The sequence below is a fragment of the Pavona decussata genome, unplaced genomic scaffold (assembly GCF_977016875.1).
Source record: "Pavona decussata unplaced genomic scaffold, jaPavDecu1.1 SCAFFOLD_157, whole genome shotgun sequence".
NCBI lineage: Eukaryota > Metazoa > Cnidaria > Anthozoa > Scleractinia > Agariciidae > Pavona > Pavona decussata.
The window spans coordinates 925,772-945,522 of NW_028145569.1; the positions used below are offsets into that span (position 1 = coordinate 925,772).

The 19,751-nt window shown below is 37.5% G+C and overlaps 1 protein-coding gene, 1 long non-coding RNA gene and 1 pseudogene across 4 annotated transcripts in view; 1 reads left to right on the forward strand and 2 right to left on the reverse strand.

Annotated features, from left to right (window-relative positions):
* The window catches only part of LOC146465095 (uncharacterized), a 27,960-nt gene extending 23,842 nt beyond the window's left edge, over positions 1 to 4,118 (forward strand). For both annotated transcript variants that reach the window (XM_085129019.1, XM_085129020.1), the window contains one exon: positions 448 to 4,118. In XM_085129019.1, coding sequence (XP_084985145.1) covers positions 448 to 652 — 205 coding nt within the window. In that variant the 3' untranslated portion in view covers positions 653 to 4,118. The remainder of the gene's footprint in view (positions 1 to 447) is intronic.
* LOC146465096 (uncharacterized) lies at positions 3,489 to 4,433 on the reverse strand. The gene is made up of 2 exons (XR_014868374.1): positions 3,846 to 4,433; positions 3,489 to 3,523 (listed from the first exon to the last, which is right to left on the reverse strand). It is a non-coding gene; the product is annotated as an uncharacterized LOC146465096 (long non-coding RNA).
* Positions 4,434 to 6,640: 2,207 nt separating this feature from the next.
* Positions 6,641 to 18,361, reverse strand: LOC146465097 (uncharacterized; annotated as a pseudogene). The gene is made up of 8 exons (XR_014868370.1): positions 17,909 to 18,361; positions 14,220 to 14,427; positions 13,596 to 13,912; positions 12,487 to 12,627; positions 10,612 to 10,955; positions 8,980 to 10,059; positions 7,749 to 8,007; positions 6,641 to 7,046 (listed from the first exon to the last, which is right to left on the reverse strand). The product of XR_014868370.1 is annotated as an uncharacterized LOC146465097 (transcript).
* Between the last annotated feature and the right edge of the window lie 1,390 nt (positions 18,362 to 19,751).

Here is a 19,751-nt window from a genome sequence, read left to right on the forward strand (position 1 = left end):
TCATCCAGACACTCAAAAGTTAGAATCACCTTGTACAGCATAATGAACAATACCACGGGAAAGTACTGCTCAGTAGCTTTCATTTGAATGGTCACACTTTAGAATTTCATCCACAGCCTCAAAGTAAGAACCGCCTTGTACAGCATAATAAACAGCACCACAGGAAAGTACTGCTCAGTAGCTTTCATTTGAATGGTCACACTTCAGGATTTCATTCACGGACTCAAATGTTAGAACCACCATGTATGGCATAGTAAACAGCACCACGGGAAAGTACTGCTCAGTAACTTTCATTTGAATAGTCACACTTTAGGATTTCATTCTCAGCCTCAAAAGTAAGAACCACCTTGTATGGCACAATAAACAGCACCACAGGAAAGTACTGCTCAGTAGCTTTCAATCAAATGGTGACACGTGTAACTAAACCACTTTTTTTCTTGGTTGCAGAATTCTTTATACTGTCGACCCTGAAACAACGGACGACAAAGCCGTGATGGTGAAGGGCGCGTATGATAAAAGACCAGCAATATTTAAAGGAAATCTCAACAAAGACTTCCATAACATCAACTACGAGGTTCAGAATCACGAAGAATATGATGAACTAGACGACGATGATAGACGTCAAATCGTGGTCAATGGCGATATCGTATGATGTTACCCTATACTGTGGTCTGTAAAGGTCATATTTCACCTTACCTTCAATGTAGGAAATTACTTGCTACGTGATTAGAATCCGATGCAATCATACGATATGTGCGGTAATGTAGCTACCCCCCCCCCCCCCCCGTCTGCGGATTGTATTCCTCTTCGTTGAAGGGGGGTGCAGAGCTAGATGGGATTAAGTAATGGTGGCCGTAGGTCGGCAAAAGGCTGCCATGTTAGGTGTCCTCTTTTCGATTAGAAGATGAGGTTTAGGATTTCGAGTAGAAAAAAAAATATTCAAATTGATAACAAAAACATACTGTCATGACTCATTGCGATGGGTTTTAAGTTAAACCCTTTTTTTAAGAATATAGTTTGGTAAATCCCCTCTATGGCACAAATGTACCATGACAATAAGGTCATTGAAATTTCAGTGACAAAAACTACGAAGTTTAACATATTAAGAAATCTAATTTATTTGCGTCAGTTTGAAAAGTGAAATAAATTAAATTGTTTAATTTAATTTATTCTCGTTATTAAGAGGTGTGAAGTGCGCCTCCAAGAATTCCCGCTATCTAACCTGTCTTTGTCTTTAAATAAGACAAAAATATTGAAATATTTAACGATGTAACATTTAGAGGGTAATCTGGTTTTAATAGGCCCTTTCGGATTCCGAGTTACTTTGAACCTCATTATGAAAGCTACTCGCCGTGCATATTGGTTATCATGAAAATTAGTTTTCATTCATATGTAAACAAAACTCACTTTCATCCCAAAAGCTTTCCACCTAGTCTCTTTTAATGAGGTTTAAAGCAACTCTGAAATGTTCTACTGTTTCAATCATTCAAAAATCCCGATAAACTGGTTTGAGGATAATGGTTCACGTTCTTCAAGTCCTGTCAAACTAGTTTGGGCATCAGCTGGCTGTATGTTCGAACAAAGATTAATTTGCTTTTGGCTGCAAGCAAATATATTAATCTTCATACACGTATGCATTATTTGTATAGAACAGAATGGTTTAATTTTTATACGAAAAAGGAGCGTTCATATAGACCTTAATATAGTCGCGGACTGCATAAAGTAACCCTTGGAATATTTTTGGTTGCAATGTAAAGTTATTTAGCTTGCAAGGGCTAACAATATAAAAGCATTATTTATTATATATTTATCAGTTGTAATGCAATTAATTTAACAGCATTTAGTTGTCATATGCTGCGCATTTAACGTCATGCTTTCATTTGTACGCTGTGAACCTAAAAGTAGTAGCTTTTTTATTTTAAAATCTAAAACATTAAAATAATAATTTTGGTTAGTGTAAGTTTATAGTGAAAAAACTAACGGTTTAACAATTAAAAGAAAAAGCGATGTCCCTCATTTAAAAATTCTCAAAGTTACTTTCTCTGGGCTCATCATGAAATCATTCTATCCTTTTGAAGAGAAGAGAGTTTGAGATTTGCCCGTTAATTTCTGCCCATGAGCCAATATTTTCTTGCCGTCCTTTCAAATCTCCAGAAAAATTTTCATGCCTTAACTTCCTCAGGATAAATATATTAATTAGAAGATGTCGTTGTGCACGGCCATGTAACATGTCAAGGATACTTGAATTATCCACAACTTTAAAAGTAAATACCATCTTCGTTCAAACAATCGCGATTGTTATAAGAATTTTCTTCAGTGAGATTGCCGGCTGAAGTTCAGTTGTACCTGCACGATCTTTTGCACTCTGTTTATTTTAGTGGATCGTCAGTTATGATTATTAGGCACATTGTTCAGTTTTACAGTATTTTCGTAAATTTTCACACCGATATTTTGTATTTCCTGGGAGTTGTTGCTATGATAGAATAAAATGCGGCATCATTGTCAAAGGAAACCTCCACTCTTGAAATAAATTAACGTTAAATTGTTGAAAATACAATCCAGTTTCAAATTTCGTTGGAAAACATGGAAATAATATTTCTGTGTCGGACAAAATAGAATTTGATTATCGCCTATTTTTTCATTTTGAATTTCCCGGGCGCCGCCATCTTGGATGTCATGACGTAATACGGTTGCTCAATTGTTTCATACAAAAGAACTTCTGCTTACTTACAATAGCGGCAACTGTATGACGTCATGAAATCCAAAATGGCGGCGCCCGGGAAATTTAAAATCGAAAATAGGCAATAATCATATCTAATTTTTAGCACACTTGAATGTCACTTCTACTTTTTAAACTAAAATGTAGAATTTAGACACTATTTTCGACAATTTACCGTCAAATTGTTGTCAGAGTGGAGGTTTCCTTTAAGTGTCTATAAATTGATGCTCTGTTGTTACATGAATGTATATTTGTCTTGTAGTTAGTCTGAAAATTTTAGACGGATGGTTTGTTGTTCATTTCATTTTGTTTGTTTGTTCGGCGGTTTGTGGTTCTTTGTACACTTGATTCTTCAAAGAAAGACAGGAAAATTTAATTTTGAATCGCCCAATATATTCTAATCGTTCAATTTCACGATATATCGAATCTTTTTTAATCAGGCCTTGTGTTATAAGTGACATGTTAAATTAAGTGTTCCACAGTGATTTTCGCCAATTAAAAAGTTAGAATGTAAATATATAAATAAAAAATACATTGGAAATAGGTTATTATAGGTTGCATATATTTACATTGGTGTACATCGTTAACAGGTTGTCTTTAGTTGTAAATTTAAAAGGAAAGTTGATGTTTTGATCACTAATTGTAAATAACGCCGAGGAAACGAAACGCGATCAGTTAGTTTCGACTTAAAGGGGAAATCAGGTTGAAAAGCAAACTGTTGTTAATTTTCCCCTGGTAAACCACATAATAAAGATACAAATATTTTGTAAATTACGAACGTTTATATGAGGATCGACCTATTTTCTTGACAACATTTATTCCGCCATCTTGGGTGTGTTGACGTCATACTTTAGGGATTCAATGACGTCATCATATCCAATATGGTCGAACTCAAGGAATGAAATCTCCCTTGCCAAAACTAAAATTCCTAAACAAAATCGTGAAAAAAAAGTGATCAAACGGGAAATGGCATAATTTTAAAATGGATGAAATGTGTTGCTTTTCAGCCTAGATTTTAAATTGCCATCAGAACCTACTTTCCCGCTGAAAAAAAAGGCAAATGAAATGTAACAAAAATCCGAATGCCTTTTCAAGAATTTTCCCAGTGGTTCTGACTGCAAGTTACTTTGATTCCCTTTAATTGAAACAAACTGTCAAATAGACCATGTTGTCACCAACAGTTTAAAGATGTAAAAAGTTTTGAAGTTAGAGTGATATTTTGGTTCTTTTCCATGGTAGTTAGAGCGCATGACAAAGAACATCTCACTTTCCAGTTAATAAAATTGTGCCCGTATAGTAAAACATAGAAATCACTTGATGTACATTTGAATTGAAGCGTACAGCTTCGTTTGTTACAAATTGGTGGTTGCTTTATGAATAAAATTAGAAAACAAAAGTACGTCTTGTCTGGTTAAATATGTTTAGGTCTTTTATTACTTGTTTGCAACTTCTTCCTTAGCTTTTACAAGATGACATTCAATTTCATTTTTAAAGGGGAAGTGTCCTGGGGAGTGGGTGTCATTTCAGCAAACGTTTTTCTTTTAACGGAAACCTAAAATTAATTTGTCCAGTTTTGTTGTAAATTACTTCCGCAGTGTACTAAACTGTTACTGTCCAGTGTCGGAGGAATTGGGCCGGAATAGATTGCAGCTTGAAAAAAGTTAGGCTAAATTTTTCCAAATTCTCGCATGTTCGTTTCCAAAATACGCTAGAACACTTCTCAAACTCATTAATAATTCAAAAGCAAAAGACAAAGGAAATCATGCACCGTGACGTGTTTGGAAATCTGATGAAAACTCCTCGTTTTTGCATCCTCAATTTCTCCTTCAAAATCAGTTTGTTTGAGAAGTTATATCAAACACTCGTCACAGTGTTTCATCACAATATCAAAAACCTCGAAGTTCGTCAAAAATACTCCGCTACGCGTCGTATTTTCAACTCTCTTCTCGGTGTTTGATATGTGATGAAACACTGTGCCTCGTGTTTGATATATTACATCATGATTTGTTCCTTTCAAGAATTCAGTTTATGGTCTAGAATTACTTTGTAACTAAGTGAGAATTGTGTAGCCATTTTCATTAAAACAGGTCAAAATCCCCGTGATACTTCCTCTTTAAACATAAAGCTTTCTCGTCCAAATGAAAACCAAAACAAAACTTAACTATTTTGTCCATAGATAGTAATTGTCACAAAAATTTCATTTTTTTTTCTACCATAATGAAAACTTCCTCAAATAGATAATAAATGTTACAGTATTAAATGAAATTATCTGTCCGAAATCAAACGAAATTACGAGCAAAAAAACTTAGTATATGGAACATCCTGTGAAACGGAATTTTTAAATCACTGGATGTTTTATTAATCATCCCAGTGATATCACTCGGGACAGATACTCGACTTAAGTAGAATGGATTGTACGTGGTTAATTATATAGTTACTAGCATTTCAAGTTTCGAAATACTCATGCAATTGTCCTAAATCCAACCCTTAATTAATTGCAGATTTTAATTTTCAATCAACTTAAAGTCTTATTTTTCCCTACAATTTTTACAGCGGTTACCAATAACACGCGACCTATCGCCTTCAAAAGCCTTCGACAAAGTTGCGTTTTGGTGGACGTCAATCAAAGAAAAGCCGTTGAAATTATTTTCAATTATGACAAGATTCCAAGGTAACCCGGCAAGAACCTGAGAATTTTTGCTTCGCTAAGAGATGGTAAAGTTTAATAACTTGCTTTCCCAGCTAGATCAAGCGAAAATAAAAGGTATTTTTGAATTAAAAATTTTAATGTTCACTGCACGTGATGATTTGCTCACTTGCACGCATCGCTGATTTTGCAAAATTATTTATACGTGTAGCGATTTCAAATGTTTCATAAAAAATACGGCTTCGTCTAAACAATGTCCATTATTTTAGATGAACTGGCTTGGAAATCAACTTTCATAAAGTTTACCATCTGTCAGCGGATAAAACTGTCAATTTCTTGGTTCTGTTGCCTTGAATTGTTGTCAGAACTCAAAATAATTTCAACGGCTTTTCTATGATTGACGTCCACCAAAACGCAAACTTTATCGGAGACTTTTGAAGGCGATAGGTCGCGTGTTATTAGTAATCGCTGTAAGAACATCACCCCTTCTTCCACTGCTTCTTAGTCTTATTTTTCTGTAAAGAACTGCCGAAAAAAAAACTTAAAGCCGCACCACAAAACATACGCTATAAGCACAGGCATTTCGGATTACTTACAATCCTCGGCAACCTACCATGCTAAAATATAACAAAAACGTGACATTCAATTCGTATTATTTCCTCCTCCAATTCTAAGGCGTAAGTATGTGAATCGATCCAGATACACGCTTTAATACAAGCCTTTGAGTAGTGCAAGGAATAAGCTTCTTGTCAGAGGTGGATTGAAGTGTTGTCCGTAGACGGGGTCTAAATGTTTACCTTCATAATGTAGGTTCTCACCTATAATAGAAAATGTATCGTGGTAGCACCATCTTACAAGATTATTAATATCTACGACACTTCTCTTCACCATCAGACTGGTTTTGCATGCAAGATTAAAATTATCTCAAAGATACCGTTATTTGGGTGATAGATACCACACCCAATTTTTCCTCATTGTCAATCAGTGAAGATCTGGACGTAACTGTTTCAACTTACTGTAGGTCCTGTCAAATGCTATTCGTTCACGAACAATGAATAATCGTCAACTAATTTATGTTAATCTTGGTCTAAATATGTCCTTTCTTTAGTAGGAATCTAGCCACTTTCTTGCAAAGGGTAAATTTGGTTATTTGAAAACTAAATACAAGTTCAAATTAGGAAAAGGAATCCCTCGGCTCTAGAATCTCCCCCAAGATTTGTCAAACCTCCAATGAAATTGGCCATTGTATCCTGAAAGCCAGCTGGAGTAAAATTGGGTTTCGCACTATTTTTCAAAGAAAGACACAATCAGTTTAGCTTCCTTTTTACATGACTCGGCTGTTGGGCGTTCATCTGGATTTCCCTTCCAACATTTCTCCATCCGCTCTTTCCAGCAGTCAGGAGGCGGCTTGCAGCCTTTCACATCTGCTGGGCGATAGCCTTCATCCACCATTGCGAACAGTGCTTGCAGCGTCACTACCGGAACGGGGGCCCGCTTTCCATACCACATCTCCCACAAGATTATCCCCAAGCTGTAGATGTCGGCTTGGCTGTTGTACAGTTTGGAATGAAACACTTCAGGTGCCATGTAAAGAGGTGTTCCAGCGAATGTACCTAGGATGTTCTCTGCTTGTTTAGCCTCACCAGCATCAGCAATCTTCACTGAATTCTCATTTGATAGCTTTAATGGACATAATACAGTTTATTAGTGTTCTGTTCCATTGGCGGATCCAGACTTTCAGGTAAATGGGTGGTGGGGGGGAAAGGGTGCACTTCATTTGATACCTCCATACTATAGAATGAACTGTAAGCTTACTTTATTGTGAGTGGATTGAAAGTATTGTAAATACCGTTAGTATTGTAAGTAGTGTAGGTGTAGTAAGTATTGTGAGCATTGCAAGTATTGTTAGTTTTCAGTAAGTATGGTAAGTATTGTTAGTCAGTTTTGTAACAATTGTGTCACGTAAGGCTAATACAAATTGTGTAAGTAGTTTTTATTTTTTGTAAATATTGTATTCTGTGTCACGCAAGGCTGATACAAATTGTAAAAAAAAGGGCGAGGAGGGGGGGGGGGCACTCTCAAATCTCAAACATTCAACTTGCTTCTCTCTGGGCCTGAGTTTGGTCTAAAAAAAACGGGACGAGAGGGGGTGGGGACGGATTCCTACCCCTCTCTGTCACTGGGAGAAAATTAAAGTTATGACAGTGACAGGCAGAGCCAAAAACTCTACGTCCAAAAATTTCTCCTTTGATGTATAATGATGTGACACTAAGAGGAAATTACGTGGTGATTTCCAGTTGGTGGCCGTCTGATATTTGAAAACTGGGAAATGGGATCTACAGGCTAACTTTTAATCAAAATGCTCAAACAAATGTTACGTACCAAGATGTTTTCCAATTTGAGGTCCCTGTGGACAATTCCCTGCTCATGTATGTAGGCCAAAGCATCAGTGATCTCTTGTACCCAGCGACATGTCATTCTGACGACATTAGGGTCTTCGGATTTTCCTGGGGCGGACTCAAAGATGTGACTCTTCAAGTCACCTCTGCACTTTTCCATCACCAAGATCATCCGTACGGTGTCTTCTTTCCTTAGCAGTGATGTTCCATAAAACTCTACAATGTTAGGGTGTTTTAATTTCCTGTTTAACAGAAAACAAACATGAACCCGTTGTGAAGATTATTAAGCTGATCGAATGTGAGGTCTGTCATAGAATCGTATGTACAAAAGACAGCCATGTATGCATGTAAAGATCTTATTGCACACTAAGGTTTAGATTTTTATTATAGACAGTACATAAAAATTTAATTAGACAACTTTAATCTAAATCCCCTGGCCAGAGAATGTTTTACAATGGTAATTGAACTGAGAGGAGTGCAATTTGGTCTGAAATCATACGCGTGATTTCAAAATCGAACGAGCGCGCAGCGCGAGTTTGATTTGAAATCACAAGTATGATTTCAGACCAAAATTGCACGACACAAAGTTCAATTACCACTTTATTAAACCTATTTTGAAATCACAGACTTTTATTGTCAATATTAATATTATATTCTAAACCTATTTTGAAATCACAGACTTTTATTGTCAATATTAATATTATATTCTTGTTACTTCATTTCCATTGTGATGGGCTAAAGAGAGGATGCGATTTAGAGCAAAAAATGGTGCAATTTGGGAATAAATTGCACCGTTGAGAGCCAATCAGATTGCAAGGATCACTAGTGATTTCAAAGTGCGTGTAATAAACCACAAAAGCAGCCAAAATTTGTATAGCAGTAACATTTCTTGAACTCGTTAAAATAAACTTTTGCGACTCCAATCACCCAGCCTAAGGACTTATTTTGCTTCTTTTCTTAATCTCTCACGACCCTCCAACTGACTCTCTTCCACTCTACTCGTTACCACGAGTTATAAAAATATGATGATTGAGGGTCTTGATAGCGCTTTGTTTATTATATAATAATTTAAATTGTTAGCTCTTGTTGCATGCCACACTCCAAGTGACAGCTGGACCTTGTGTGACCAAATATATATGAATATATTATGAACTCTGAATTATTGCCCCCCCCCCCCCCCCCCCCAAGAATTTCGAAGTACTTAATTTGCTTACCTCAAAGTTTCCACCTCCTCCATGAGACTGCATGCATTACGAGCATCAAGCACGGCACTGCACACCTTCAATGCTACCGGTTTGATGTTTCTACTTTTTGACATCGTTCCTTGATAAACCGCACCGACCCCACCACTGCCAAGAAGGGAAGAATAATCTTCTTTCCAGTCCAGCTCCTCAGGACTTACGTCAACAGCACAAACTTCTTTTATTCCAAACTCCATCAGTCGTCCTCTGAATTCAGACCCACGGTCCATTGTCGGTCGATAGAGGTCCTGTACTTCTTTCTTCGTGCGCGACTCATCGATAAGTTCTCTATAGAGCATCTTGTCTGCCTGTATCAGCTCTGGAATACGGGACTCGATTTGTTTTAGGAAAAGCTCAGCCTGTTTAAATTGTTGCTGCACCATCAACCCAAGGTTTTGTTCGTCCGTAGCAGTAGCGAGATAATCCAAGGCCAATACTTTCATTTCACCGCACTTTTGTAACGGATGCCATGGAACGGAAATTTCCAAAGCATTCCTTGTAATTGGGTTTGCCTGAAACACAAAGAACTCAAGAACGTACCAGACCCAGGTGTTTTTTGGGAGATCAGTTTTAAAGAGCCCATCAGCTGTCGTGGCAATCTGGAATTTCTGGAGCTGTTCTTCAACGAAGCTGTAGCGCTGCTGAAAATATTGCAAAAGGTCTTGACGAGCATTTGTAAATACTCTATGTTCTTCTTCCCATTGCTGTATAAATTCTTGAAACCGGCTTGATAGTAGCGTTCTGACCCTGTAGGTTGCCTTTCCGAGGAGAGTCAATCGGCCGAATGGAATTTCAGGGAAGTTCAATGTGGTAAAGCGAGCTTTCACTTCTTCAAATGAAAGGTACTCTGAGAGCTGCTGAACCGTATCATCGATACGCTCTTTCAAATATTTCCGAAGATCTCCCATCACTTTGTCTTGCTGTTTTTCAATTTCATCCAATCGATGAAGAATCTGTGTAATTCTCTGGTGAACTTTTTCACGGTCCCTGGAAGCATGTGTCACAAACGCTTTTGCTTGAAATACAGTTCGCGAAAGAAGATATTCAAGCCATCTACAACAATAAAAAACAGACATTGCAACGAAAGTGGTAAAAACTATCCATGAATGTTATACTCTACCTCCGTAGTAGGATTCTCTGAATAAATTAACCAAAAATAAGAAGTGACAACGCACACAATGCACACAATGGTGTTAGGAAAAATGAACCTCAAAACACCTGTAGGCGTCTGTGTATTAAGTGAGTTGTGTATTACATGATAAGAAAAAGGTTATGAGGAGACAGCCCAAGCACTCTCTAATTTTGTTCTGGCTAACTCAAGCTTTAAACACTCACGTGCACTTAAGGCCTCCTTTAAATGCTGTGCTTCTCCTGTGCCAGGCTTGTTGAAAATCTTTGTTTTACGAACTAGTTTAAACGTTTTCAGACTTCTCAGTATTTGTAAAAATAGGTACACAAAAAACTGTTTTTATAAAGGTATTTTAATTCATTAAAATGAATTAAGATCGTAAGACGTTTGAAGCAAGTTGTGTCACTGCCGCGTGACACAACTTGCATGGTCTTAATCGACTCGTTTAGTTTTACAGAGAGAAGCACATTGTGTACCTCCAGTGAATTTCCATTCTGATATCAATGCTTTTCAAGACAACACTCTTCATACCATCCATTAGGGAGGAAAAGTCGTAGGTAATGTAACCGCAGGTTTGGACTTAAGTTGCGTTCTTGGTTGATATGTAGATAATCTGTGACTCTAGATCAATTCCAGTCCAAACCTTTTGCAGTTTCTCGGTCACGTGATTTTTTACGTTTCCTCTTTCCTCCGGGGGCACTTGATCCCACTTGTTGCAAACAAATAAAGCACACTTTGACAGCAAATGCTCTTGTAACATGTGTTCCTGTTCTCCAACTCCAGGCGACAGTTTCTGTACTTCTTGTAGCAATTTTTCAAGCTGAAAATCATGAATAATGGGGGCATGTTTGCACAGTTCAGTCTTTCTTCTTTTATAGTTAGTAATATTATATTATACAATGAAATTGAAGAACTCGCGTTTTGATTGTTACAGTGGAGTTTGAAATTAGAGTAGTGTGACCGGTGAACATGATCAGTGTCCAGAGTCCACCCAGAGTGACTGGTCAACAAAGTTTTGCAAACTGTTTTGGCGAGTAGCGGACAAAAATAGGCAAACTTCTCCCAGAAAAGTAGACAACGACTGTTACAAGTCTAGCTCTTTGTTGAGATGTGAAAAGAATGAAACATTTGCCCAAATATGACATCTAAAGAAATTCGGTAATGGTGGGTAATCGATGAAAAATCGCAGTGAAGCGACTGACATCCTGTAATATTCTGAGGTCGGTAATACTTTATAGAATAAAGGTAAATTCGAAATTATTGCAAGTGAAATTCTTTCGGATTATACTCTCAATTTAGAGGATCACAATTCCATATGTGCAGCATTCTAGAGGTTTATTTGAAAGTTTTTGACTTGGCTCATCCAACGCGATGCTTGCTCACAAAAGGTCTTGGTTGTTGTATAAATCATATTAACAGATTTCATTTTGCCGTAGCTCTGTATTCTGATAACGCACAGAGGACTTCAAAACGTGGTAAGAACATCAATCACGAGAATCCCCTTCCTCTCGTAGCGAACTTCGTTGTTTTATCAAGTTTTGACGTCAATTGTGCGTTATCAGAGTACAGGCGCACGTTGGAGTTGAATATCTATTTCTTAAAGAAGGGCTTTTCTTGGTAACAGAAAAACAACTGGCAGATGGTCAAAACACTTTCTATGTTGACTGCCACCAATTCAGCCTTACAGTCCCACTGTGAATTACAATTTCTTAACCCTATGTACACTGGGAGGGCTTTGAACTTGAACCTGAATAACCTTTTGAATATTTTGAGCAAACTTTTAGCTCATATTAGTGTTCTTTTATTGGTTTCGATTACCTTACGTTTACGTTTGCGTTAAGTTTACCTTACGCCTTACGTTAAAGTTTGGCGCTTCCCTGAAGATTTGGGGAAATACAGATATCCAAGATGGCGGATCCAAGATGACAACCACCATTTGACAATCATGACGTCATCAGTTGTCGTCAAAGATTTGAAAGGAAAAATCTTTGGACTTTCTACTTATCCTCCAATAGAAAGTGTCATTTTCATAGTTTTAATAGTCTCGGAGTTATGGAGCCATGGATGGGATTGGCCCCGAAAGACGAGAGACCAGCTAGTTGCGAATAGGTCAGCTTTTAGTTGACAGTCTACCATAAGTCATGTTTGTAGGGTCCTAATTCGCTGACTGATGAACAATAAAAAGATAATAATAGAACAAAAATCCAGTCGTTAAAGATTCCAACCTCGGCACCAGTTTACATCGTTTCAGGCATGGATAGGTTGCTTTTTGCTTCATGTCAATGGCCACATACATAGTATGTAAATTTAGTTTTAATATTTCTAATCTAAAATGGTCGATAAATACTTACTCTATCTTTCTGAATTCCACCAGCGTTTGTACAGTCAATAACATAAATGAAGGCAAAGGCCTGAGGAAGATACTGGATCACCATTTCGTCCATCTCATCAGATTCTCCAACTCCAGGACTGTCAATAATCACTACACCATTCTGAAAATAATACAGAATTAAATACAGTTACCTTATTATACAAATACGAAAACTGGAATGTTGCTATGCATCTCTGAGAAAAAATAAGACAATTAAAAGAAGAAAGCTTTTCAAAGAAACAATATCAAACCGCCCTCTCTTGGCATTTTTTGTATTGGTTGTTTCCAGCGATAGTTAGCAAAGAAAATTTGCACCCCGAAAATTATCATGATGCTTTCATTAGCACAGTAGTAGCAAATAGCTTTAGCAGTAAATTTCAGCAAAATTAGAGAAAGAAAATAGAGAAGCAAGACGGCACCAGAAAGAGAGCAAGCTACCCAAATCAAATCAGACAAGACGACAAGATTAGTCTGATCTAGGCAAAAGATGACAGCGACATGATTTTTTTTTAGTAAATTACGCAATCATATTGTTCATGTTTACCTTATCCTGGCAACCGGATACAACTGAAGCCCTCCTAAGTTTATGTGTACCTAACTATTATCTTGTTAACAATGTCGTGTCCAAATAAGAAGTAAAGTAGGCATCTTTTTTTCAGTGTCTAATTCAAAAGCATTCACAGCAGCTGATAGCTAATAGCTACTATACTTCCAACACCCTAACTAGGTTGTTTAATATGATTACTGTCTTCACATCAATCTAGATACAGCTTTAGCAGGCAGGTGGTGGTTTTGTTTTCCATAGGATCAATTGAGTACGAGTTCATTTGTGTCACTGATGAGTACAAGCTCAGTATCGAACACGAGTGCGAATATTCAAATCTCGTTGTCTTCGATAAAAATTTGTTTCTAGACTTTCCTTATCCAATGGCAACTATCAGGAAAGTGCTTGAACTCTGGGGAGTCCGTGGCGACCGTAATCATAATCGTACACAATCTCGTTTTCATTTTCAAATCTGAAGGTTCCTATTAGTAAAAGGCATTGCCTCCACCTTACCAATTGGGTAAATTGACCTCTTCAAAAAATACCTGCAAAAGACTATGCGGCCAAAATAGTTCAATCTTCTTGAAAATTGAGCCTCCTTCGTGATCACTCTTCATGTGGACATAAGGAGCAATTTGCTGAAGATAGCTTTGTTCAGGTGATCCAGTCGGCTTTTCTAATATGATCGTCTTTGTCAGCTCCCCTGTTTCAGGATCCTTGTCTTTGAAATGGGCCACAAGTTTGCGTTCTTCTCCATACTTCAATTCGCATATGGTGGAAGTTGTGCAGAGGACAGAATAAGGAAGAAGCTCCTCTCCCAGGATGAGATTCACCAAGCTGCTTTTTCCAGAGCATGTCTCACCTATAAACCAAATTACAGAACATTTTTTTTTTCCAAAAATGATCACCCTACTTTAGTCCGCCACGTTGCATTAACACTATTCATTTGGTAACTTAAATAATTGTTAACATCAATGATCCCGTTAAATCGTTCTTCGTCGAAGAATGAAAGAATTGATTTCTCTGACCATGAGTCATGCAACAAATATCACGTCTACTGACCGCCTTATGACAAACTCTACCGAGTTTAGTTCATGTTTTTGTCTTATTCGGCATGACAGGATGTTTGTTCTTTAACAAAGGGCAATAAGTTACACGAACATTCCTACCTGCCACGAGAAGAAAGTATTCCTTCTGTTCCAGTTGTGCTGTGTGATTTGTCATATTTTCTTCAACATTGCCTACGTGCTTCTGTAACAGATTTAAAAGCTGTTCATCTATTGTTTCCAGGAAGCCCTTAGCCTGGGCGTAAAAGTCCACTAGGACTTGTCTTTTCCTTTCATCTTCATTTTTCACTTCTGACAAAATGGAAAAGGCCTAAAAAAAGCAGACAACATTGATAGATTGCACGGCATAGTCTAAAATCGGGATTGGACTCTTGTTTCTGGCGCCGAGGCTCTGGACTTTTAATTATCAAGATATTAATATCAGTTATTATCTAGCATTGTTAAACAGCCACGACCACGAAATGTTGACAAGGTTATGAAGATTAATTTTATCGCTCGTGATAACCTTTATTTCTAGTAAATAGCACGTAATTTTACGCCGGTCTTGTCATGGGTATTCAGGCGAACGTAAATTTGAAATACGTCGTTTTCTTAGCAAAGGTTTTCCATTTCTTAGCTAAGAATCATTTTGAAGATTCTCTACTTTATTATGTCTGGAAATTTTTTTTAACTTTCTCCTCTTCTTTCTAGCTCACGGTTGCTTTAAAGTTTTAACTTGTTAGCTATTCGCGACTGCTTTCACGTATCCTATATCCTTATACATTATTTCTCTTTGGCATGTGTTGGTTAGAAAGAACAATTAAAGTGGAAATTGCCTATCGTTTGATAATTTCAAGTACTAAATATCTACACAGCAATTAGAATTATAAGGACAATGGTGTGCAAAGCGGGAGCTCATTACCTCTCGTTTTAACTGTGCTTACAATGAACTTAATTGTCAACAAGTGTGAACTGAGTTAAAATTACATCGTTTTTATTAAGATTTTTATGTTTATTTACTCGAGTAACTGTGTTACATTTTCTATCTTAAATTTATATTTCGCTCTGCATGTTTTTGCATCGAGCACTCCTGCGACTGAGTGAAGCAATCATTGTATTGTTTCTTTGTTTATGTTTATTTACTTATAGATTTATAGTTATTTCACTACTGCCAACCTCACTGAATGCCTTGTTCACCTTCCAGCTTGATTTTGTTTGAACACTGGGGTTCTTTGCTTTAATTTCCTTCTCCCAAGCTTTTCACCTCTCCATCTCCGGGGGGGGGGGGGGGGAGGATTCAGATACATTAGTGTTGAGAATGTGCAATAATGCCTTTCTTAAGTTTGAAATTAGTGCTTCTATGGGTTAGTGGTGACTTTTTTTGGGTGAGATATTTTAGGTAAAGACTTTTTTGGTCGATTTCAAGAAAAAAGGTATCATTTTTGTCAAACAACCTTATTATTATTATATTTATTATTATTATTATTATTATTATTATTATTATTATTATTATCAATAGGAATTTTTGGGTTGTGTTCTGGACCAATGTTTGCATTGACCATAATATCCCGTATGAACGCCTCCAGGCGTCTGGCTTTAATTAATGATAGTTTAGTATCGGATGCTTGGACGAATTGTATTATGTTGTAATCATGAATATCACTAAGTTTTTGTTCGGTATATTTCTTCCTCGTTCTAATACTGCACACTGCCAATTATTGCTGCAGATTTTAAGTTCGTGCGGATTGTCTTTATTCATTACTGTTATTGTTTGAAAGAACAATCGAGATGTGTGTTTCGGTCATTGAGATGGAAGAAGCATCATTTAATGACAGCAGGGTGTCCATTGAAAAGGTCAACCCGCAAGCTATTTACCTCGGAAAACGAAGCTTCTGAAAAAATAAATTAAATTCGAAAAGCGAGTCTGTAACGCTTCGTTAACAATGAAAACGAGAGGATTGTATATGGCATTGAGATTGACCGTTTTTATACTAGAGGACGCATTATCCGTCTGGACAAACTTGGGCAAACATGTGTTGTTCATCCGGTTATGCGTCTCTAGTATGAAGGCTGGCACAAGATGCAATGTAATGAACGGTGAGAGGAAAGTTCCTTGGAGATGCGTGACACTTGAAACTGTTTTCGGATAGGATTGATCATAGTTTATCGAAGGCAATGGTTATGAAACCTGACAAACTTCTTTGTTATATGTTTTTGTTTGCCTTTTTGGCCTTGACCCTGCACAAACAACAATAGACTTTGGAATGTGTTGGAGCAACTGAGCAATCGAAATGTTTTTGTTTAGATATTCAACTGTGGTGTGAGTGTCAAAACAAAGGATTGCGCAGGGTCGTGGCCCTTCCAACATAAACTGCAGCACAATTGTTTTCATGGCAAGGTTCATAACCAGTCCCTCAAGTAACTATGGATTGAAATAAAAATAAATATCAAAAAGTGTCAAAAATGGTTTTGAAAGAAAACACAGACGTTTCGGGTATATAACCCTTCTTCAGTGGGGAGAAGACGCATTCATGCGTTTAGACGAACTATCTTCCGATATGCGTCGCTTAAATACGACGCACAACGGAAGATAGTTCATCCGGACGCATAATGCGTCTTGTGCCCGTCCTTATTACATATCCAAGAGGCGCATGACCAGATGGAAAACATAACAGACGCATTATCCCTCTGGACGGATTTTGCGTCCTCATACAAAAACGTCCAATATTTGTTTTATGACGAGATAGTTTCCCGACAGCGCTTCCGGTAACGCAACCTAAACAACCAGTTTAAGCACTGCAGGATTTTAAATGAAACGGCAAAATGCTGTCAGAGTCTGCTGCTATTCTTTACATTTGTGCCAGGGAGGTTTGGTCAAACAACATTGAGAACAGCAAAACGTTTCGTAAACTTCTGTTTGATAGAAGTTTGATCGACATTGAGTTGTTTTTATGTGAAGTTATTCGCTTTAGGCATACGAATTCAGATTTTATGCGGGAATCGACGTGGCGTTGTTTAAGACAGGTTAAGATGGGATTTAAATCATGTGAAATCGGCTGCACAGAAGATAAGAATAAAAATAGTACCAGTCTTAGTCAGTGTTATGTAACGCCCTTACTAAGAGTGATTCACTTTTAAAGATTGACTCTATACAGCATTGAAGAAGTTTTTAACTTCATGTCAGGATTTTTTGTTTAAGTTACAAATTTGAAAAGTGTTTTGGGGTTAGTATTTGCTATAGCTTATCCGTTGTTTATCACTCATTTTTCGTCATCGATTTTTTCCTTTTGAATTTAACAGACAACTTCAGCCGGCTCGAATTGGCAGTCACCGAATTGGCAGTGAACAGACCCTAATCCATGAAACTTTTGACATGGCTACGTTAGCAACAATTCATCGACACCAATGTAAACAACGCCGTAAAATCAATGGAGTTGCAAAGTTTGAGGGTGATAAGTTGAAAACTAATGAGGATATGCATCCCCAAATTCGCGAGATTTTAATGACGTTTGCATGGTGAGGGCAAGTTTGTGCCCCCACTTTACAAATGTCTGTAAAATTTCGCGACTTGGCAGAGCTATATCTTCGCTCACTTTTATACTTGGCAAGTTTCCTAATTTTAAGGCGACCGTACTCTTCAGTAGTGTCGAAGGATGTTCGCTAACTGGTCCTTATCAAAAGATTTTAAAAAAACGTGGGTCTATTGGCAGAAAGCTTCAGTCTAGTTGGCATGCTCGGTGTGGCGGCCATGGCAGTGTCGCTATCTACACGTGAGTGAACACTGAGATGCATAATGTTATTGATATTTGTACCTGTCCTGGTTTCCAGCTAGTTGTCTTTGCTGCCTGGCTTAAGTTAGCTTTCACCTTGTCGATGGATGCTTCGTCCAACCCAAGTTTCTCCATGGTTTCAATTGTCTCCAATATCTTTATAATGTTGTTATCAGCGGAGGCCATTTTTCCAGGGATCGCCGTACTAGTGAAAGAGGGTTTACTAAGAGACGGAAGCCTACTGCGACTACATACGCATCTGTTACTGCTAGAACACTTTGAATATGGAGATAATGATTTGGCGAAGCAGTGGAGATATATCGATTTGTCTTTTACGTATGCAAAAGTATTCAGAGAGAAGATGTAACGCAAGGTAGTCATGGAGATGAATAAGGAAGGAACACGCAAATTAATAAATGGCACACGCAATATGTGGCACCATGTACCAACTTAACTCTTAAGCGACGTCTGATTGAAACAGCGAACTTCTGTAGGGCTTAAAAATTTTCTAAATCCTGCAAAACACAAGTAAAACATTTCTCTATAGCTGTTACGTGACCATAAATATTGCGTGGAGGAAAGACAAATACATAACTTGTCACTGGTTTGACCGGTTTTTCCAGTTTCTTGAACTATTTCCGTGAATCTTTTTGTCACGCGTCTCAGCAATCGTTGATGTTTGAATTGAGTCAGAAAGCTATCATGTTACGTTCCGAGAAAATAAGCCTTTCGTTCTTCCTCATAATCGTAAGAAAACAATGTGCAATATGGCCTTGCAAAACCCACAATAGATTGTGAAATTTATTTGAGCAACAGACCAATAGAAACGTTCCTGTGTTAAAATGTTGGGCTGTGATGGGCGTTAAAACAAATTGTCCACGGCCACGGTTCTTCCAACATGAATTGCAGCACCATTGTTATCACTTTTCATTTGAAGATGACGAGGTTCCGTAACCTAGCAACCATGTAACCCCACAATAAATAACTTTGTCTGGGTTTGACCATACAAGCGTTTGCATGAAATGATGAATTGTCGGAAAGACGATTGAACTGCGGACAGAAAAACAAACAAACAACTTTCTATTCATAAACCAAAATATTTAAGAGTGTTCACTATTTGCACTTCAAAGCCAGTCAGCCGAACATGTTATCGATTTCAGTAATTCTCGGTTTTCACTGTCACGCTATTGAAAAAAAAATCGAAACCATTCCATGAATGAACTCAAGAAATTGACATGATATAGAGGATAAATGAATAAGGCATCTGTCCAAGTGTCAGGTCTGTGCGGCATTCCGTACTCGAGTTATTTGACAAAATGTTCCACATAAATTTATAGAGCTTAGTACGGAGACGCCATGTTTGTGTCCCTCTGAGGGGCACAAACATGGCGGCCGGAAATAGGAAAAAACATCTGGAGTTCACTTTTGCCGGAAAAGATGTTTGTTTGCCCTTGTGAATTTTCGAATGTTTAGATTAATATTTCTCCTCAAACTTAAATTGTTTAGAATGCTGAAAATCACCCGAAGAGTCATTTTTAAGATACGGAAAAGCTCTGTCACGGCCGTCCTCCTGATGTCACGCACGATGGAAACTCGAAAATTGAAACTGTTCTATTTTCAAAAGGAAGCACGACATCGAGCTAAGAAATTGTGAACAGACATATTTTTAGGTAATCTTTCCTTGAATGAAGGTAAAAATTTTGTAGGCCTCCCAGTTTTGAATTCTAGAATTTGGTGACGTCACGTGAAAACCAAGAATTGGGTTAACTTGAAATTGACTTCATTTGGCCAAGATATTTCTGAAACCCGACATTCTGACTAGCCGCACCGTAGAAGAATAATTGCTCGAGGGATTCATCTGTTGATTTACATGAAGTACTGAGTT